Here is a 17,665-nt window from a genome sequence, read left to right on the forward strand (position 1 = left end):
CACTCTCAAATTAATCACCGACTCTATTAATATTTCAAAATAGTTTGTCTTTATCAAAAGTTTCTCAATTAAGTCCCTCCTTATGTGACAAAAACAAAGAGAAAGAGATTTAATTGAGATGTCTTTGACAATATTTCAAAATAGTCCATGTTTTGTCAAAGTTTCTCAATTAAGTCCCTCGTCATGTGACAAAAACATAGAGACAATGATCTAATTGAGAAACTTTTAACAAAGATAAGGATCGTTTTAAAATATTAATAGAGTCAATGACTAATTTGAGAGTGACTTATAAAGACAGAGACCAAATTAATGGTTTACTTCAAAAATCTTGTTCATTTAGAGTGCGTCCTAATAGCAAAAATCTTGTTCATTTAGACATTAATAGGGTCCAATGGGTGCAAGAGGCATGTTTACACCGTCTTAAAGGTTTGATAGAGCTATTTTCAACACCTCTTAGTTTGAAAAATTGTTTTATGCTCTACTTTACCTAGGTCTCATTCATATCATCGTCTCATCTTGTTAAATTTTCAATCGGAGGTAAACTTCACTCTTTCTTTTAAATTCCAAAGTATGTGTGTTTCTGGCTAAGATTGTAGTCGGGTCATTGAGTCTCATTGGTCTAAGAGTTTGGCTGGTTTTCCAATGTTTATTCTTTCTCATAAACTTAAAACGTTAAAAGTTGAGCTCAAAGTTTGGAATTTTTTTTGGCTTAATTAAATTTTTGGCTTAGAGAGAAGTGCTATTGATAGAAAAAATTATTATCACGAATGAATTGTGAGTGTGGATGGATTGCTTTGGTGAATTGTTTTTCATGTGAAGTAATATTTCTTGAAACCGGATCCTCTCCAGCCATTGAAGGGTCCTGTCCAATCTCGGCCATTTAACAAAAGTGGTATTTTCTCCAAAAGTGATATTTTCTTTTGTGATTCAACATTTTGACAATAAATCACCGCTTTCGACTTAGGGGAGAACAAATTTGCGATGATGGTTGAGATGTATACTTTAGATTGGGGCGTTGGGAAGGATGGGTGGAAGTCGTGGCATAAGTTGTTAGCCTGGGAGGAGGAGTAGATGGGATAGTGTAGTCTATTGATGTCTAACATTTTTTGTAAAATGGTGTGGAAGACAAATGAAATTGGAAGCTAGACCCGGACGAATGGTACACAGTTCGTGGTACTTATCATATACCGGTTGCGATATTGCTGAGTGATAGATTTCTCATCTATGCTATCATTTGGACAAAAAACGACTCCTTTGAAGGTTTCCTTGTTTGCGTAGAGGTTGTTACAAAATCGATTACCAATAAACGATAATTTGATTAATCATGGAGTTATTCAGGCTAATTTAGGTTTGTGTACAAGTGGGGATGGGCAGAAGGAAAGTGAAGACCATCTTTTTGTGGGTTGTGAAATCTTCAAATGCATTTGGTCTCTTCTAAGTCAATGGATGGCCATTTGTTCAGCAAACGAGTTGCATATAGGTAATCACTTCAAATATTTTGAAAATTTAGGAGGCGATTCAAGGAAGAGTCCCTCTTCGCTTCATTTGATTTGATGGCTTGTGTCTGAATATTATGGAAAAGATATTGCCGTATTTTTCGGCAAAAGAAAATGTCTATTCAACAACTATTCGACAACGTAAAACTTTACTCTTATTAGTGGTTGAAAGTAAAGAACCAATAATTAACTTTTGATTTTCATCGATGGTGGACAAATCTTCTCCCTTGTTTTCCTCATGTAGTTAATTTCCTCATGTGGTTGGAATAATTGTTTTCTTTTTGTAATCTTGCTTGCAACCTACTATGAGTCATAGCCCGATACTACCTGTATGGCTATGGCCTATGAAGCTTTTTTTCGATTTAATTTAATTGATATTGTTACAAGTGTTTTAAATATATTGTTTGAGAAATCCATAAAAAGAAATTTTTTTATTTAAAATACAAGTTAAACACTCTTTCCTTAAAAAAAAGTTAAACACTAAAAGTCATAACTATACGATTTTCAATGTAACACTTACTACTTTTTTATGTTTAAACAATTTTCTAAAGACAGTTGTTAATATAACCAATTCACCTTAAAATTTGAGGGCTTATTAAAAAGTTAACCATCATGCATCCAAAATCCAAATCCAACCAACATTTTGCTATGTGGGTTTCGTGCCATTTTGTTAGCTTGACACGTAATTGCGGCTATAGCCGTTGGCCATTAATATTTATCTATATTTATTTTCTTTTTTGAAGGGATTTTTTTCTTCTCTATTTGGTTATAAATTTGTCTTTGTTTACATTTCATTGATCAAAATTTAACACTTAAACATAATGTTTTCTATTCTAAAAAAAACTCAAACATTGACGTTAATTGTCTATGAATCAAATTTTGGATTATGAAGGTCCTTTTCCTAAGAATTTGAGGATTAAAATCAAAATATTTTTTTTTGGTGCAAAAAATCAAGATATAATTAAAATTAAACAAAATGGTAAAAGTCCCACTAAGGGTCTTTAATTTCTTACGGACAAAGAAATATATAATTTTGATATTTAATAATTTATAGATTAATTTTTTTGAGAGGAAAGAATTTAAATATTAATTTTTATTACAAAAACTAAAAATTGTATGTTTATACCATAATCAATTATTTTATTTTCAGATTATTTTTAAAAATTAACATTTTTATGTTTACCATAATCAAATAATATTTTTTTTAGATTTTACCTTTAAATTATTTAAAAAATGTTTTATTTTTATGTTCTCATTTATAAAAATATGGTAAGAAACGAATACAAAAACAAACTTCTAAAAGTGATAATTTTTGGAACCAAAAGAATACGCCAAATTTGTTAATATGCATGCCATCGTGATTTTTTTCATTGTTTTTACAAGGTTAAATTAGATTATTTAGGTTAAATTAGATTTTGTAGCATCAACAAATATTTTTTTTATGCACTTAAATGAAAAATCTCAAATTTGAATCTAAAAAACCATATATGTTCGGCTTAACATTTTTGACATTTTTTGAATCCATACTTACTCATAAATCAAAATGAGTTTGGTCTTTTGTTTAACATAATAAGTATTTTAAGTATTATTCGACTCTTTTTGTTTTTGAAAAGTTTTTATCTATTTTTCTTCTTCTTTTTTTAATAAAATGGGCTAAACCCCAAGTTTTTTTTATCCATCTAGAACTAGAAAGAGGGTTCAAAAGCTTTTTTTTTCTTTAAAAAAAATTCCAAATGCAAAAAACCAAGTTGACCACATTAAATTATTTTAATTGATAGAAGAAAAATGTAACGGCCCTATGAGTTAAAAGAAAGAAAGAAAATATGGAAACTAGACGTTATTTTGGAAATAACTTTACTCCAATTTTAATTTAATATTCCAATTCATAAAGTTGGATCCAATTCATATTAAATTCATATTTTAATAAGAACCATAATCAAGTTTTGTGTATAGTTCTGAACCAAGGAGCCTAGTGAACGTGTACACTCAAGTTTCAATTTCATACACATTCATTTTCGGATTTTCGCTTCTAAAGCAATAAATTTTGGGCATTGTTTGTTTTTTTCTTGTTAACTGTTTTCAGTTATGGCTGAATCTTCAACCTGTTTCGTTCAATCCTTCTCCACTCATGCAGATACTAGTAGTTGCGTAACCAATGAGGTTTGTTTTGGTTTCAAAATCTAAACTTTAACCCGAATTTGTTGTGCCCATTTGTTCAATTTTAATGGGTCGATTTTGATTTGTTAAATTGGTATCTTCTATGTTTAGATTTAGCGGTTTTAGTGTCTGTAACTGCTTTGTTTCGATTTTAGATTTTGTTTTTCTAATTATCTTCTGATTTAACTTAAGGCGTTAATAAAACCATGATTATTATTATATAAATGTGTTTGTTTATAGAGTGATCTTTTAATGTTTTTTAACATTCATAATTTTCAATATCACTTTATGTGTTCCCTTGCCAATTTTCCTATAATTCCACCACACGTTGGCCTTATTGAAGATGGGATGTTTTCATTCTCTCTGGTAAATCCATTAATGTTGTTGTCATTCTGAAAAGGATGTTTTGTTTTATAATTTTTTTATCAATGTTCATAGCTTGAAATTTCTTTCAAATTTCCCAGTTTTTATCATGTAATGTTTTGTTGAATTAATATTAATTGGTAATTTTTGTAATTTCAGGGTAACCCTCTTCGTGCTCTTGGGGAATCTATATCTTTTGGGAGGTTTATGTCAGAAAGCTTGGATTGGGACAGATGGTCGGCATTTTCGCAGAACCGTTATGTTGAGGAAGCTGAAAAATATTCCAAACCAGGTTCTGTTGCTGCCAAAAAAGCATACTTTGAGGCTCATTACAAGAGAAAGGCCGCGGAGAAAGCAGCTGTGTTGGTCGAAGAAACAAATGTTCAAGCTAATGGAAGTTTGGATTCGGAAACTTGGGAAGGAAACTGCATTGGTTCATCCGCTAAGATAAAGGCAGAAGCTGACAACATTGAGACAACCAATGAAGAGATAAAGAAAGATACAGTTGATTACCAAGTTGTCGATTGCGATGATGCCAACCAATTTAAATGTGATGATGTTGGACAAAGTGATTTGGAGATAAAGTCAGAAGCCGACAATATGGAGATAACCAAGGAAGAGATAAATGAAGACACTGTCGATTACCATGCTGTTCATTGTGATGATATAAACCAATGTAAATGTGATGCTGGTGAAAATGATTTAGACATTGTCAAGATGGAAGGAGCGGAGGACGTCCTACAACCTTGCAATGATATGAGTCTTAATGCGGAAAGTTGCTTGTTTGTTGATAATTCTAATCAGCTTGATCATGATGAAGTCCATAAGAATATTACCATCGCCATTGAAGAAAAGGCGCCTGATCCTGTAATTTTTTTTTCTTACTTTGTTTATATTTGATTTGCTTTTTTTTTCTTTCCTCCACATGAGTAATTTTGTGTCTGTGGTCACTCTGAATATTTATCATTCTGTTGTTGCAGGGCATTCCTAGTCAGGAAGTTTTGGCTTTGCCGGTCAAGGGAGGAGAAGTAAATTCTTCTCCAAAATTATCAGCCAAAACTAGACCTGAGAAACCGCCTCTTACCTGTGATCAAAGGAAGGCTTCTGCCGCTGTTTTACCTAGAATTGGAATAATCAATGGTTCGAAACGTGATCAAAGGAAGGCATCTGCCGCTGTATCACCTAGAATTGGAATAATCAATGGTTCGAAACTTGAGAACTCTGTTGGAATAATCAATGGTTCGAAACGTGAGAACTCTGTTGGAATAAACAATGGTTCGAAACGTGAGAACTCTGTTGGAGATGCAGTTGTAAAGAAGAGACTAACAGCACGGTCACTCCACACGTCAATCAATCTTCCTTCTGGCACCGCTGAAACAAGAAAAACAGCTGATGCACCTTTACAATCCAGAAATGGTACAAACAGGTTTTCAGCAAGTAAGAACTCTGTTGGAAGCTTAGTTGAGAAGAAGAGATTGACTGCATCATCGCTTCACATGTCAATCGATGTTCCATCTGGCACTGGTATATCAAGTAAAACAACTACCGCAGCTGTTAAACCCAGAAACGGAACAAACATTGTTGCAAAAAGTTTGAAGTCTATTGGAGCCTCTATGGAGAAGAGACAACCTGCAAGATCACTCCACATGTCTATCAATCTCCCTTCTTGTGCCGGTGAGACAAGGAAAACATCATCAGTGATTGAACATAACAGAAACAAAAAAATTCAGTCTGATCTGCCTAAAGTTCATCCCATGGCATCACAGACATCAACCCAGGTATTAACTCATTCTCTCTTTGTTTGTATGTACAATTATCTTAGTGGTTTTCCTAAGAACAAATAAACATTAATTGAAATCAAAGTTGCTAAAAATTGTGCTGGTTACTTATAATTTTTGTCCTTTCTTTAGGCATCACATGGTTTATTAAATCAAGCTCCAGCAAATCTTCCTTCTCAGGGCAGAAGGTACTTTGTCTTCTGAACCTTAGTTTTTTAATATCATCTGAATGAGCTACAAATTCTTCTGTATGCATCAATAAAAATGTTTGCTTACATGACCACATTTAACTATGTCAGGATTGAAAGGATAGTTAACAAGTCTGTGTCCGGAGATGTTACAGTAAATCCAAAACTTTCCCCCCTTTCTGTCGAGTAAGTGCATTTTACAATTTGCTACTATTTTTTCCTGATAACTATTAACTATCAAGTAGACTTTGCCAGTCTTCTTTTATATATGCACATGCATTACAAGTATGAAACAGAAAGTTAAAACATGCATAAAAATTTTGAGGTCTTATTCATCTTTTTTCCCCCATAAATTTGTGAACAGATCCTTAAAATCTTCAAGCACCACCCAAAGCAATACCCGGTCCCCTACCAAATCATCACCTTTTAGATTCAGAAGTGAAGAAAGAGCAATAAAACGCAAAGAGGCAAGTTCTTATCTTTGTCCCATACACTAGCCGTGCACATCATGGTAGTACTGAAGGTCATAACATAACAAATAGCCTTTCCATTTTTCTATTTCAGTTCATGCAGAAGGTCGCTGAAACTAAATCCAAGGAAGAAGAGAAAGTTCAACTAAGGATATCAAAGGTGAATAATTTTATAACTATACTGTTGGTACAATAGTAGTGGTTCGTAGAGCCAATCACTAATAAAAAATGTGGGGAGATTGGAAGCACTAATTCCTATATTTATTTTCCTTTGTCTTTGTACTGTGTTGCACTACAATTTAAGAATGAAGGAGTTGGTTAAGATATAGTTTCATAATTCATTTTCAATTCCTCTTTATTTCTTAATAATAAGGTGATTTAATGTCTTTAATTTGATCTTCTATGCAGGGTAAAACAGAGCATACCCACAAGAAGCTACCGCAGAGCAGTGGCTCTAAATCCAAACCAAATGATGATGGGCCAAGTGGAGCACAATCACCAAGCAATCAGATTAGAAAGGTATATTTAATTGTTACTTATAATTTTGAAAATTACACCATTGGCCACATTCTAGTGGCATTTTTATTTATATTCTGAAGGGCGTTTGTTGTAGACATTCTATTCGTAGACAGGTGTTATGACCGTCTTCATTATCAGCCTCCCAGTCCCACATAGTATTTCAACCATTAATATCTTTTTGGTTGATTTCTACCGGGACATTCTTTTTGGTTAATTTTAGTTCCATTAAGACAGGCGTTTGTTGTATCATATTTGTTATTTTCTTTGATTCTGGTTGATTCTTACCTTCAATTTTATTTATTTGTACAGATCTCGGTTACAATGCCCCGGTCACCAAGACAAGTGAGGCAAGCAAATTCTAGTTCTAGTACAACAAAAAACATAGGAAATTCATGGAAGCCTCCAATCAGCACCAATAGTTCCAAACGTATTACAGAAAAAAATAACCGAACAAGGCAATCAGGAACTTCATTATCAAACACCACATGGGAAAATGCTTCTCCAAATATTCAGCATTGAGGACATGAAATCGTTTACCTGAGCTGTCTTTTGAAGAACATGCTGTCAAAGATAGTATACTGAAAGTTAATACTGTGCGTATGATTTGATTCTAAGAGGATCAACTGGAATTAGAGGCTCATGTAGTGATATGTTTTCACATTTTGAAGGAAAATTTTGACGACCTTTTTTCATTTTCTCGTTATGTCTAGGCTTCAATAAGTTTTGACCTAGGATTATTCCAGCGTTAGAAAATTAAATCTGTAACTAAACTAGGTTTAGGCTTTATACCTAAGGTTATATGCCTAAAGGTAGTAGGTAAAATGTACATTCTATAGTTGGCATTAATTTGCTTGGATAAATTGCCAGTGTTTTTTTTATGACAATAAAATAACATTTGCTAGTGATTCACTTTGCTTCTAACCATTCAAATCATAAGCACAAAGAACGTAAACACTTTGTCTGAGAATGTGTTAGAAAAATCTTACCCTTAAAATATAAGAGTGCAGCTCATACATTAGTTGTTCTGGTGTAAAATTCTGGTGTACCCTCTTATTTTTAGAGCTGCGTTATTTTTATACACAAATCTGGCAACAAATTTCGACAATAATTTATATGGTTAGCATAGTTTAAACAATTTATATAGTTGATCATATCCGAAAATAGCAACTGCAGTTCGAAAAATATCCGATCCTTTATACTTTGGTTAACCCGCAGTTACAATTCATATTTTTTTTTTCAAGCAAGTCCTGGAACAAAATAAATAAGAAGGAAGCAAGCTTATTACTTAAGCTTAATATTTGTCATCACCCCCTACTTTTATACATGCTGCAAGATCCAAATTCTTGATTATAGGAAAAAGAATCCCCCAATCTTTATAATTGTTCAATAATAGATGTAGTTGGCTACTACAAACAGTAAATCTGTCATTTCATGCATGAAGTTCTGATTTTTTTTGCTGAATAAGCAGGTAATATCAGGGCTGATCATGCTATGAATAGACCTTGATCAATTACTGAATAATCTGTTGAATCATATAAGTGGTTTGGAACTTCTATGAGAAGTCCTGGATCATAATACTCAGACATCCCTATATTCTGTTGACCAAAGTTCATATTATGCCAATAGAAATATAAGTCCTCGTCCAAAGGCGCAGAAGCTGCTTCACCTCCCAAAAGTAGGTTTCTTTGGTAAGACTCTAGATCAGAAATGCAACTAAGATTAGATGTCTGTGTTTTTAAGCCGAAATTAGTAGTGGAAATAGGTTGTGTAGGTTGATCATTCATCATAAGGCTTCCGGGTTGGAAAGGAAAGGTGTCAACTGAAGTTCTTCTTGAACTCACCGAACTAGTGTAGTCTTTCTTGTAATCATAAAACCTAGGTTTTGTTTCTATACAAGCAGCGACATCTTGCTCTGTTATAGAGGGAGCGGAACTAATTGAAGCAATTGACTGTGATTGATCAACTTGAATGTTATGCTGCTTGCCATTTAAGGGCAATAGGTTGAAGTTATCCTCTAGATGAACAAGTGACTTTTGTTCTTTTTTGAGCTGTGTTTTTGGAATTTCAGTCCAAGAATATGGTGTTGACATGTTGCAATCAAACGCTCCACGTTTTCGTTCTGATTCGAGTGGGTTAAAAGGTTTATTAAGTGCAATGTCTGTTGCATCAGTGATGTTACCAGTCAAAGCTCTTTCTTTTTCTGCAGCAGTGGAATGTGCAACAATTCCTTTGGGATTACCTTCATGACTTTTAGTTTCTATGTTCTGATGTTGTAAGCTTCCTTCAGAATAGTTGTATTTGTCGATTGAAGCATCATTTTGTTGCTTGTTTGCTGAGTTCGGAACACCGAAATTTCCTACATCTTTTGAAGGTAAATCAGAATGCTTCATTCCACTTGAGGAAGATTTTTGTTCGTTATCTTTCTGAAGTCTACTCAAGTAAAGCCGGTATTTCTGCACAACAAATTTTTTATCGTTGGTGAGTTTCAAACTTCAAAATTGTAAGTAGTTGCAGAAACATATGTATTTTCCTTTTAACTTCTCTTGTTTTTGCATTTGTGCACTATTCTATTAATGTGAAGCTGTATTGTGATATACATGATGCTTAATCAAACATGTTATTAAAATATTTAAAATTCTATGAAAATAAAAAAGAAATATTTAAAAACTACAGATGCTTATTCTAACAAAAAATATAATACAAGTTTCTTTCTAGAATTCCTAAGGAAAATATTCAAGAAGTTAAATAGTAACATCACCTGTAAGTGGCTAGCAACATTCTCTCTACTCAGCCATGGAACATTCATCAAATCTAGTATTTTCTTGGGACCAACTTCTGCCAAACAGAATTCACTTGTTACAAATAATTTTATGCATGAAAGATATGATGATGAGTTTATGACTGTATTAACAAACAGATTATGCTTGACAATCACAATTGGAAGGCCATATGGAAATAGTTTATAATTGTCCTTTAGTTGTTTTCAGCTTAATTCAATAAACTCTTCGGGATAGTTTATGAAAACTGTTTAACCACACTCCCTCTTTGATTAAAGAAATAGCTTATACAGAAGCATTTATGTAACAAGTACTTATTTAATAAGTGCTTGATTGTTTACTTGAACACACTCGTTTAGCAATGTGCTAGGTTAAGCATAACAATTAGATTTAAAGAAGTCATAATGATGATTCCGAATAACAATTTAGAGAACCTTAACAAGAAACTTACTATCAAATCCAATCTGATTCACTGCTTTAACAAACTTCTGATGAAGATCTACAGACCAAACTACTCGAGCTTTCTTTGAGGAAGATGAATCCAGAAATTCTTTGTCGTCGTGTCTGCTATCTACATCTTTTCTTTTCTTCGTTGAGGTCATATCTTCTAAAGCAAACAGGTTCCCCTCCTCAGACATCTCTGATCCATTTCTCATCAAGTGCATGCTCTCAAAACTCTCAAAATTTTCAAATTCTCTAACCTCGTGTATCCTTTTTCTGAAGACATGTTGCCATATATTTCGCAACTCTTTCATCCTTATAGGCTTAAGGAGATAGTCACATGCACCGTGTTGGACACCTTTCATCACCCTGCTTGTTTCTCCATCCACGGACATCACTGAACAGCATTGCAAAGTGTGATTTGTCAGAGCGACGACTTTTAATCAAATTGATCAAAGGATTACAATGTTATCATTGAACAAAAAATGTGAATATATTATTGATAGAGAACTGACTAATGACAGGAAGATCCATCTCAAGTCCAACATGCTCAAGAAGTTTGAAACCGTCCATGTCGGGCATGTTTACATCGCTGATCACTATATCGTATCCGTCTTTCCTTTCACGAAGCAAGCTTAGAGCATGTCTTGCTAAGCAACATGTGGTCACTGAAACAAATAACTGAATAGAGTCAGAATGTTGACTGAAGATGTGTTTTCATTCCAAAATTTGTTAATTCTGTGACATCTCACTTAAATTAACGACAGTATTAGAAAAAAAAATGAAAAAAGTAACAGAAAAAGGATTGGAATCCTACAATTTTGACTGAAAAATAAGCTGCTTTTTTATTATTACTACTCTTAGTGTCAAATTGTTGAGCTCTAGCTTTTCCCTGAGTCTTAGATGCCACTGCTAGGGTCTCAACTATACTCTGACATTGATGTTAGTGCATGTTACCAATGGATTACCACCATTGGCATGTTATTTCCAAAGATACCATAAACAATGCCAAAAAACAATAAATTTAGATTAGCTAGAATCAAATTCGGCGAGGGAACTCCTTTGTTCCCTTTTATGTCTTAAAAATAGCAGACATGGCAACACAAAACTTGAAGCCAAAAAATTGTTTATAACCCTCCTGCACCATCTAATAATTCAAGTTTTTCTTCTTGAAGATCGGAAAGGATCATACTTTGAAAACTTTTAATGCTACAAAAAAATTTTGAAAGGTAAGGACACAGCAAAAATTTTATTACAAAAAATGTTACAAAAAGCATTCAAATAACATTAGCTTGTAACTACTTAAATGTCATCAATTTTTTATATGCTTATTTGAATTTTGGAAGAATTTTGTTTCTCTTGCTTTGTTGCCAAGAGACATTTTATAATCCAACACATTTAAATTCAGAAACTCAAACCAAAATTATGAAACAAATAACATAGATAGCAAAGCAAATAAGCAACAGTACAAGAAAAATATAAGCCAATTTTGAAGATCCTTAGTAGTATAGTACATCAACTTAATACTGCATGTAACTTAATTAGCACATAACAAAAGAGGCTGCAGTGTGTTGAATCAAACAAACCTTCATAATTACACTTCTTGAGCATCTTTTCAAGGATCTTAAGCCATGTTGGATCATCATCCACAACAAGAACTCGTAAACCAGCAGGAAAATCGCGTCGAGGCGAAGAGAAGCAACCATTATCCATTTTTGAGAGACCAAGCTGCTTCTGTTTCAGTTCAAAAAAGTTTTGGCTTTCTTTGTTGCCTTATAATAAGGCAATGAGTAAAAAAAAACATAAACACACACACAACAGAGAAAGAAAAAGTGTGCATCAACGAATATTAGTGGTGGATAAGTAATGGTTCCTGTGGCGTATGTTAGTATATATCCCTTTGTGTTTGGTCTAGTCCTATACAATATACAATACAAGTTCTGTGCTAAATATTTTGAGGAACTAGGAACAGTGATGAAGATTTAATTAGTTTAATGAAAGGTAAGGACAAAAATGTGTACGTGACTAGAAATGAGAAAGTGTGACATGCCAACTTTACTGCCGAAAGATGATGGGAATTAGATTGAGACATTTAGTGGATTTAACATAAATGATTAATTGAAAAGAAAAAAAAAAAACGATATAGGGAAAAATATGTACTATACATCTATTAAGGGAAAAATTAACAGTACTGTTTTTTTTACTTTCTATATATAGGTACCTTAATACTATATGATATAGTTATTCAATTTGTGTAGTGGTGGTGCTGGTTGTAGTATATTTTATTGCGTTAATGAGGTTAGAGTGGGAAATCTACGGTTTACATAGCACGAGAGAAAGACAAAGAATAAAAACTAGCCAGCTTCTATTTTGGAAAAATGCATGAGACAGGAATTTTATCAAGAAAAAGTAAAGTAAGGAGACAGAAAATATATAAAGAGGACATGTCACGTCTATTTTGTCTGCTATTTAAGAATTAAGTTATCTTGTCAATTTATATTTATATTTATATAAATAACAATGGCAAGAGTTTTTTTTTAATAAACCAAAAAAGTTCATAATATTTTATGTTTAAGATAAGTTGTTTAAATTTAAGTGTTTTTGATAATTTGATTTGAATTGTTGTATAAGTAGAAAAAGGAAATTAGATATAAGATAAATAAATATACAGGCTTGAAATTCCATTAGTTGAGTGAGGAAAGTTTTGGTGGTGGAAAGGCACGTGGAATGCATTTCATAGACATGATCATGGGAAAGTTGTTGGAGGTAAGAAGAGTAATTGTAAGTGTTAGAAAGGTTCAACATCATTAGAACTTGAATTTCCAAATGAAATAAATCATTAAACCTATTGAATTCAGAGTAAAGAGAGAAAAAGTATCCATATTCACTCATTGAAATGGATGAGTACTATATTTGTACTCTCCTTGTCCTATGTACAAGCTCCCTACACTTGAATTTTATCCTTGATTTTAGTAGTCCAAATGTCCAATACCTTAACTAATGGAAGTGGATACACAAAGCAATAAAAAAAATGTTTTTGTTGTAAAATTATCTATGCATGCAACAATAAAGACTTGTTCATCGAGCCGAATACCACAACAAAGTAAACAAACAACATATTAATTTAAAAGAAAAGCAAAAACAAAGGACTTCTTAGTTGTTTGCCCCATGTCTCCTGCTGATGATGGAGGCCGCCCTGATAAGCAGCAATTCGCGCTCTCGGGTGAGAGCCCTCCTCTTTGATTCCAGAGCACGAATGTTGTCTCAGAGCTCTTGTATCCGCTTTATCAGGACCTCCTCCTCGACAGGAGGCATGAGCTCCCAAAAAGCAGGCAGGGTTTGCTCCTACAGAAACTTTTCGTTCTCTACATGAAAAGTAAAATTTCCCCTAAAAAAAATTTAACGTTGTTTCATTCTTAAATGACTATTGATAAACTTAAACCACCTCTAAAATCTCTCTATCTCTAATCTCTATGTCTAACACTAAACCCCTCTAAGGTTTAGTGCCCCATGCCACTGCTTTTTGGCATGTAAATATTGACTAATAATGGATCCAACCAAAGTAACCGAACTAAGGAAGAAAAAAAAAACACATACAAACGCATACAAACGCGGAGAGACAAAACATCAGTGTCAAGTCAAAAATTAAAAATGCTCGAATGTTCTGTCTCCGTACTATTGGTAATGCTCTGCTTCTTTTCCACACTTTACATATTAGTACATAACCCTTTCAAAAAGTAAACAACATGGGGGATTAGTGGAAATTTTAAATTAACAATTAACTTATATCTTCTTAAAAAGGAAAATATTAAAGGTGTGTTTGGATTAAGGGTTTAGGAGGGGAGGGGAAGGTTTACATTTATTTTTTAAATTACGAACAATGTAAAAAAAAAATTAAAATAAATTAAATGTTTTTGAAGTATTATATGATCATTTATCATATTGTTAATTCAATTTTTAAAAAATCATTTCATAATGTCCGTAATTTAAAAAAGAAAAGTAAGTCATCATCTCCCCTCCATTCAAACACATCCTAAATATATAATTGGAACCATGTCCAAGTGGGAAAAACAAAAAAGTCTTTTACCCAAACTACAAAATATAGCTTCACAAAAGCCACGATGGCTCAATAAAAACTCTTTAGAATGCTAAAAATAAATGTCAAACACATATCTAAGTGATTATATACGGACTACGGAAAAATAAATCAAACACTAACTAATTTATTTCAATTTTCCCTAAAAAAAAAACTAATTTATTTCAATATTATCTTCTATCTTAAATATTTCATAGTAAATTGAAAGTACATATGGATTAAAATAATCAATATGGCGGGTGTTACTTTGACTTGGTTTATCATACGTCGCTCCGGAGGGATGTAGAGACCATTATCTTCAGTTTGGACATATGGCGGGTTTACCGTATTCTTCACATCCTTTTTTACAGTTAATTTGGTTGGCTTGTGTGTGGACAATTTGGAAGGAGATGAACAACCACATTTTTAATCAGAAGGCTACAACAATTAGCGTTATATCTGACAGAGTGAAATTACTTTCATTCCAGTGGCTTAAAGTTAGGTTGCATTCGTTTGCTTTCAGTACCATGACCGGTGGCAACACCCTATGTCGTATGGGTATTTTTATGTAATCTTCTTTGTTTTGGTTTTGAAATCACGGTGTTAGTGTTTGTGGCACCGATGAACTGACATTTGTATCTGTTTGAAGTACTTTTCTTTTGCACACCTTGTGCGAGATGAATCACTTCTGGTTATTAATTTCATTTTGGCTTGTTAAAAAAAAAAATCAAGAAGAAACGCAAAAATGACCAGGCCAAACTCACAATAAGTAGTATTGCTCTTTAAATAGTTAGGGAAATTTTTGTTTTCAAATTTTTTTTTTGAAGAAGCATTTTTTTTTATTTCAGTTTAAAATTGAGAATTGGAATTCCCCATAAGTATTTTATACTCACTGGATATTAATGGAGTTGGCACTAAATAAACAACTAGGAGAACACATAAAAAATTGAAAGGTATGTGTACCAAAAAAAAAAAAATTGAAAGGTATATATCGAATTATGCCATCATATGATCCACAGAGTCATGTATACGTCCATTGTAGTGAGTTAGTGACGCAAGATTGCCCAATCAATTTAAATTGCAACCCAATTTTTTTTTTAGAAATAATGAAAATGGATTAAATTAATAAAAAATCGATTTGTTACCTCTGCATAACAAACAAACCTATAAGTAAGCCAACAAAGTGTGTGCACTGATATAGGCCACGATAAACAAATACAACGTTTGAAGGCCATGATAACTCCATTTGTTACGCATATATGAAGGGATAAGGTTGCATATGCATCTACTTTAAAACTTTAAAAAATGATATAACTAAACCAATTATAACTTAATTAAGTTCCATGATCAACAGTCAGAAGTATTAATTAATGGCTCGATTTTTTTTAATCTCTCACTTTTGGCAGCGCACTTGGTGCTTAAAAGAGAGATTGCGATGTTACCAATTAGAGGAATTTTTGAGGGACCAATTAGAGGAATTATAAAGTACATGTGTAAAATTGATGTGTAGTGATACAATTGATCTTCAAATCAATAATTAAATAAATTATTGTTCAATAAAAATCATTTTACCTCATTTAAAATTAAGTGTTAAAGAGTCTCTCGTTTACCTCAATTAAGTTACTCTCTTTTTGGTGGTTGAAAGGAAGAAATGTTACTCTTGTATTTTATTATCATATTGGTGGTTTAATCTTCTACTTTGTTTTGGTTTTGTCATGTAGCTTTTCTTATTTTCCTTTCTGACTCACCTTTGTAACTATTTGTAAATTGCAAGTGTTTTGTCCTCACACTACTTGTGTGGGATTGAATGCTTTGTTCGTTTTAATATATTTCATTTTAGTTTGTTTAAAAAAAAGTATTAAAGAGTCTCATATTGAATGAGACGTGGCTTGGCTGTGTATTTATAAGTAGGGACAAGGCTCACCTTACAAGTGGCTTTGTAAAGATGAGTTACGTTCAACCCAAAAATCTAATATGGTATCAAAGTTTATCCAAGATTTGTTGAGCCAAATTCTATCAAGTTTCCGTTATATGCCACTATGGTCACACTCCAAATGTCTAGTTCTGAGTGTGATGAGTTTGTTAAAGAGTCTTCATGCATAAGTGTGCTTGTAAGTGGGGCAGACTTCACCTTACAAGTCAGTTTTGTAAGATCGAGTTAGACTCAATCTAAATTATAATAAAAAGAGTTTCAAAATACTACGTTTTATCAAAATATCAATGAAATAACAATTAAAAAAGTCATGTTAACTTATATCATAAGGTGTACTTTAAGAAATCCATAAATAGAATGTTCGTAAAACAATTTACAACCAATTTGATGAATGAAATGTACAATTTTCATAACTTTAATCTTTAAAATACTAGCAAATATTTTGGGCTTTTGCCCTCTTTTGTACCAAAAAAAAAAATAGGCTTAATTAAACCTTTGGTCCCTTAACTTATTTTTGGATTTCAATTTGGTCCCCTAACTTTAAATTGTCTCAAAGTGGTCCCTTAAGTATACCTCCGTTTACTATAGTGGTCCCTTCTGTTAATTTTTGTCAAAAAACTGTTAACCTTTGCCACATGTCAGTTTTGATTTGTGATCAATGGTTGGATTTGAAAAGCCCATCTGGCATAATGTGGACTCACAACATATGATAACTCCTATTTTCATCAGATTTTTGCGAAATGACTAAAATACCCCTGCTATCATTTTCTATTCCTCTTCTCTTCTACGCTCTTCCACCATTACCTTCTTCGTCCTTCTCTCTTCTCTCCCACCACCGCCCCCACCCAACCACCATTGCCTCATCCATTACAAAACCACTGCTATCGAATTGAATCAGTAAAACATTTCTGAAATCAAATCCCAACCATTTCAAATACAATTCGAACACAAAATTGAAGCTTTGATAGATTGCAAATTTAAAGAACACGGAAAAATTCGATCTCAAACAATAAATCGAAGCTTTTGATTTCTGGGTTCGATTTCATCAAATTAGGTTCGAGAAAGATGATTTCTGGGTTCGATTAACTTATTTTTGATTTCTGGGTCTCTCTTTTCTTCTCTTCTTGCTCACTCTCTCTTCCTCAATAGTCACCTGTATCTGCAAACACACTCAACCAATTATTGATTTCACACGATTCCCTTCACATATTCTCTCTAACCTTAAGTGTGGATTTTATTAATAATTTGTGGATTTTGATTTTGGTTAGGAGAATAGAGATTGATAAAGAGGGGGTTTTGTTTTTTATTATTTCTTGATTTTTATTTATCGGTTTTTTATTTCTCAGATCGATGAATATGTAAGTGATAAGCAAGTGATTGATGAAGATTCATTGTTAAGGTTGTTGCTGCTGCTGCTGTAGAAGATGTTGCTGATAGAGTTGCGGTTGAAATTGATGAAGAAACGTGA

At 32.8% G+C, this 17,665-nt stretch overlaps 2 protein-coding genes across 4 annotated transcripts; one reads left to right on the forward strand and one right to left on the reverse strand.

Annotated features, from left to right (window-relative positions):
- The first annotated feature begins 8 nt into the window (after positions 1-8).
- On the forward strand, positions 9-7,876 carry LOC146940945 (uncharacterized). Of its 3 annotated transcripts, none has more exons than XM_085754736.1 (9): positions 9-1,480; positions 4,176-4,883; positions 4,997-5,794; positions 5,927-5,982; positions 6,094-6,168; positions 6,347-6,449; positions 6,547-6,612; positions 6,861-6,971; positions 7,281-7,876. In XM_085754736.1, the coding sequence occupies exons 2-9, from the start codon at positions 4,224-4,226 to the stop codon at positions 7,488-7,490; spliced, it is 2,079 nt and encodes a 692-aa protein (XP_085610862.1). In that variant the 5' UTR covers positions 9-1,480; positions 4,176-4,223; the 3' UTR covers positions 7,491-7,876. The 3 variants fall into 3 exon arrangements, with proteins under 3 accessions (XP_085610862.1, XP_085610860.1, XP_085610861.1); XM_085754734.1 differs by lacking the exon at positions 9-1,480 and adding an exon at positions 3,435-4,019; XM_085754735.1 differs by lacking the exon at positions 9-1,480 and adding an exon at positions 3,435-3,656.
- Positions 7,877-8,144: 268 nt separating this feature from the next.
- LOC146940946 (two-component response regulator ARR11-like) lies at positions 8,145-12,023 on the reverse strand. The gene is made up of 5 exons (XM_085754737.1): positions 11,776-12,023; positions 10,705-10,857; positions 10,200-10,586; positions 9,730-9,806; positions 8,145-9,424 (listed from the first exon to the last, which is right to left on the reverse strand). Exons 1-5 carry the CDS (start codon positions 11,900-11,902, stop codon positions 8,456-8,458), a joined length of 1,713 nt encoding a protein of 570 aa, XP_085610863.1. The 5' UTR covers positions 11,903-12,023; the 3' UTR covers positions 8,145-8,455.
- Positions 12,024-17,665: the final 5,642 nt, after the last annotated feature.

Source organism: Medicago sativa, chromosome 3, assembly GCF_051527215.1.
Source record: "Medicago sativa cultivar Bolivia chromosome 3, Bolivia_mono, whole genome shotgun sequence".
In the NCBI taxonomy this organism is placed as follows: Eukaryota; Viridiplantae; Streptophyta; class Magnoliopsida; order Fabales; family Fabaceae; genus Medicago; species Medicago sativa.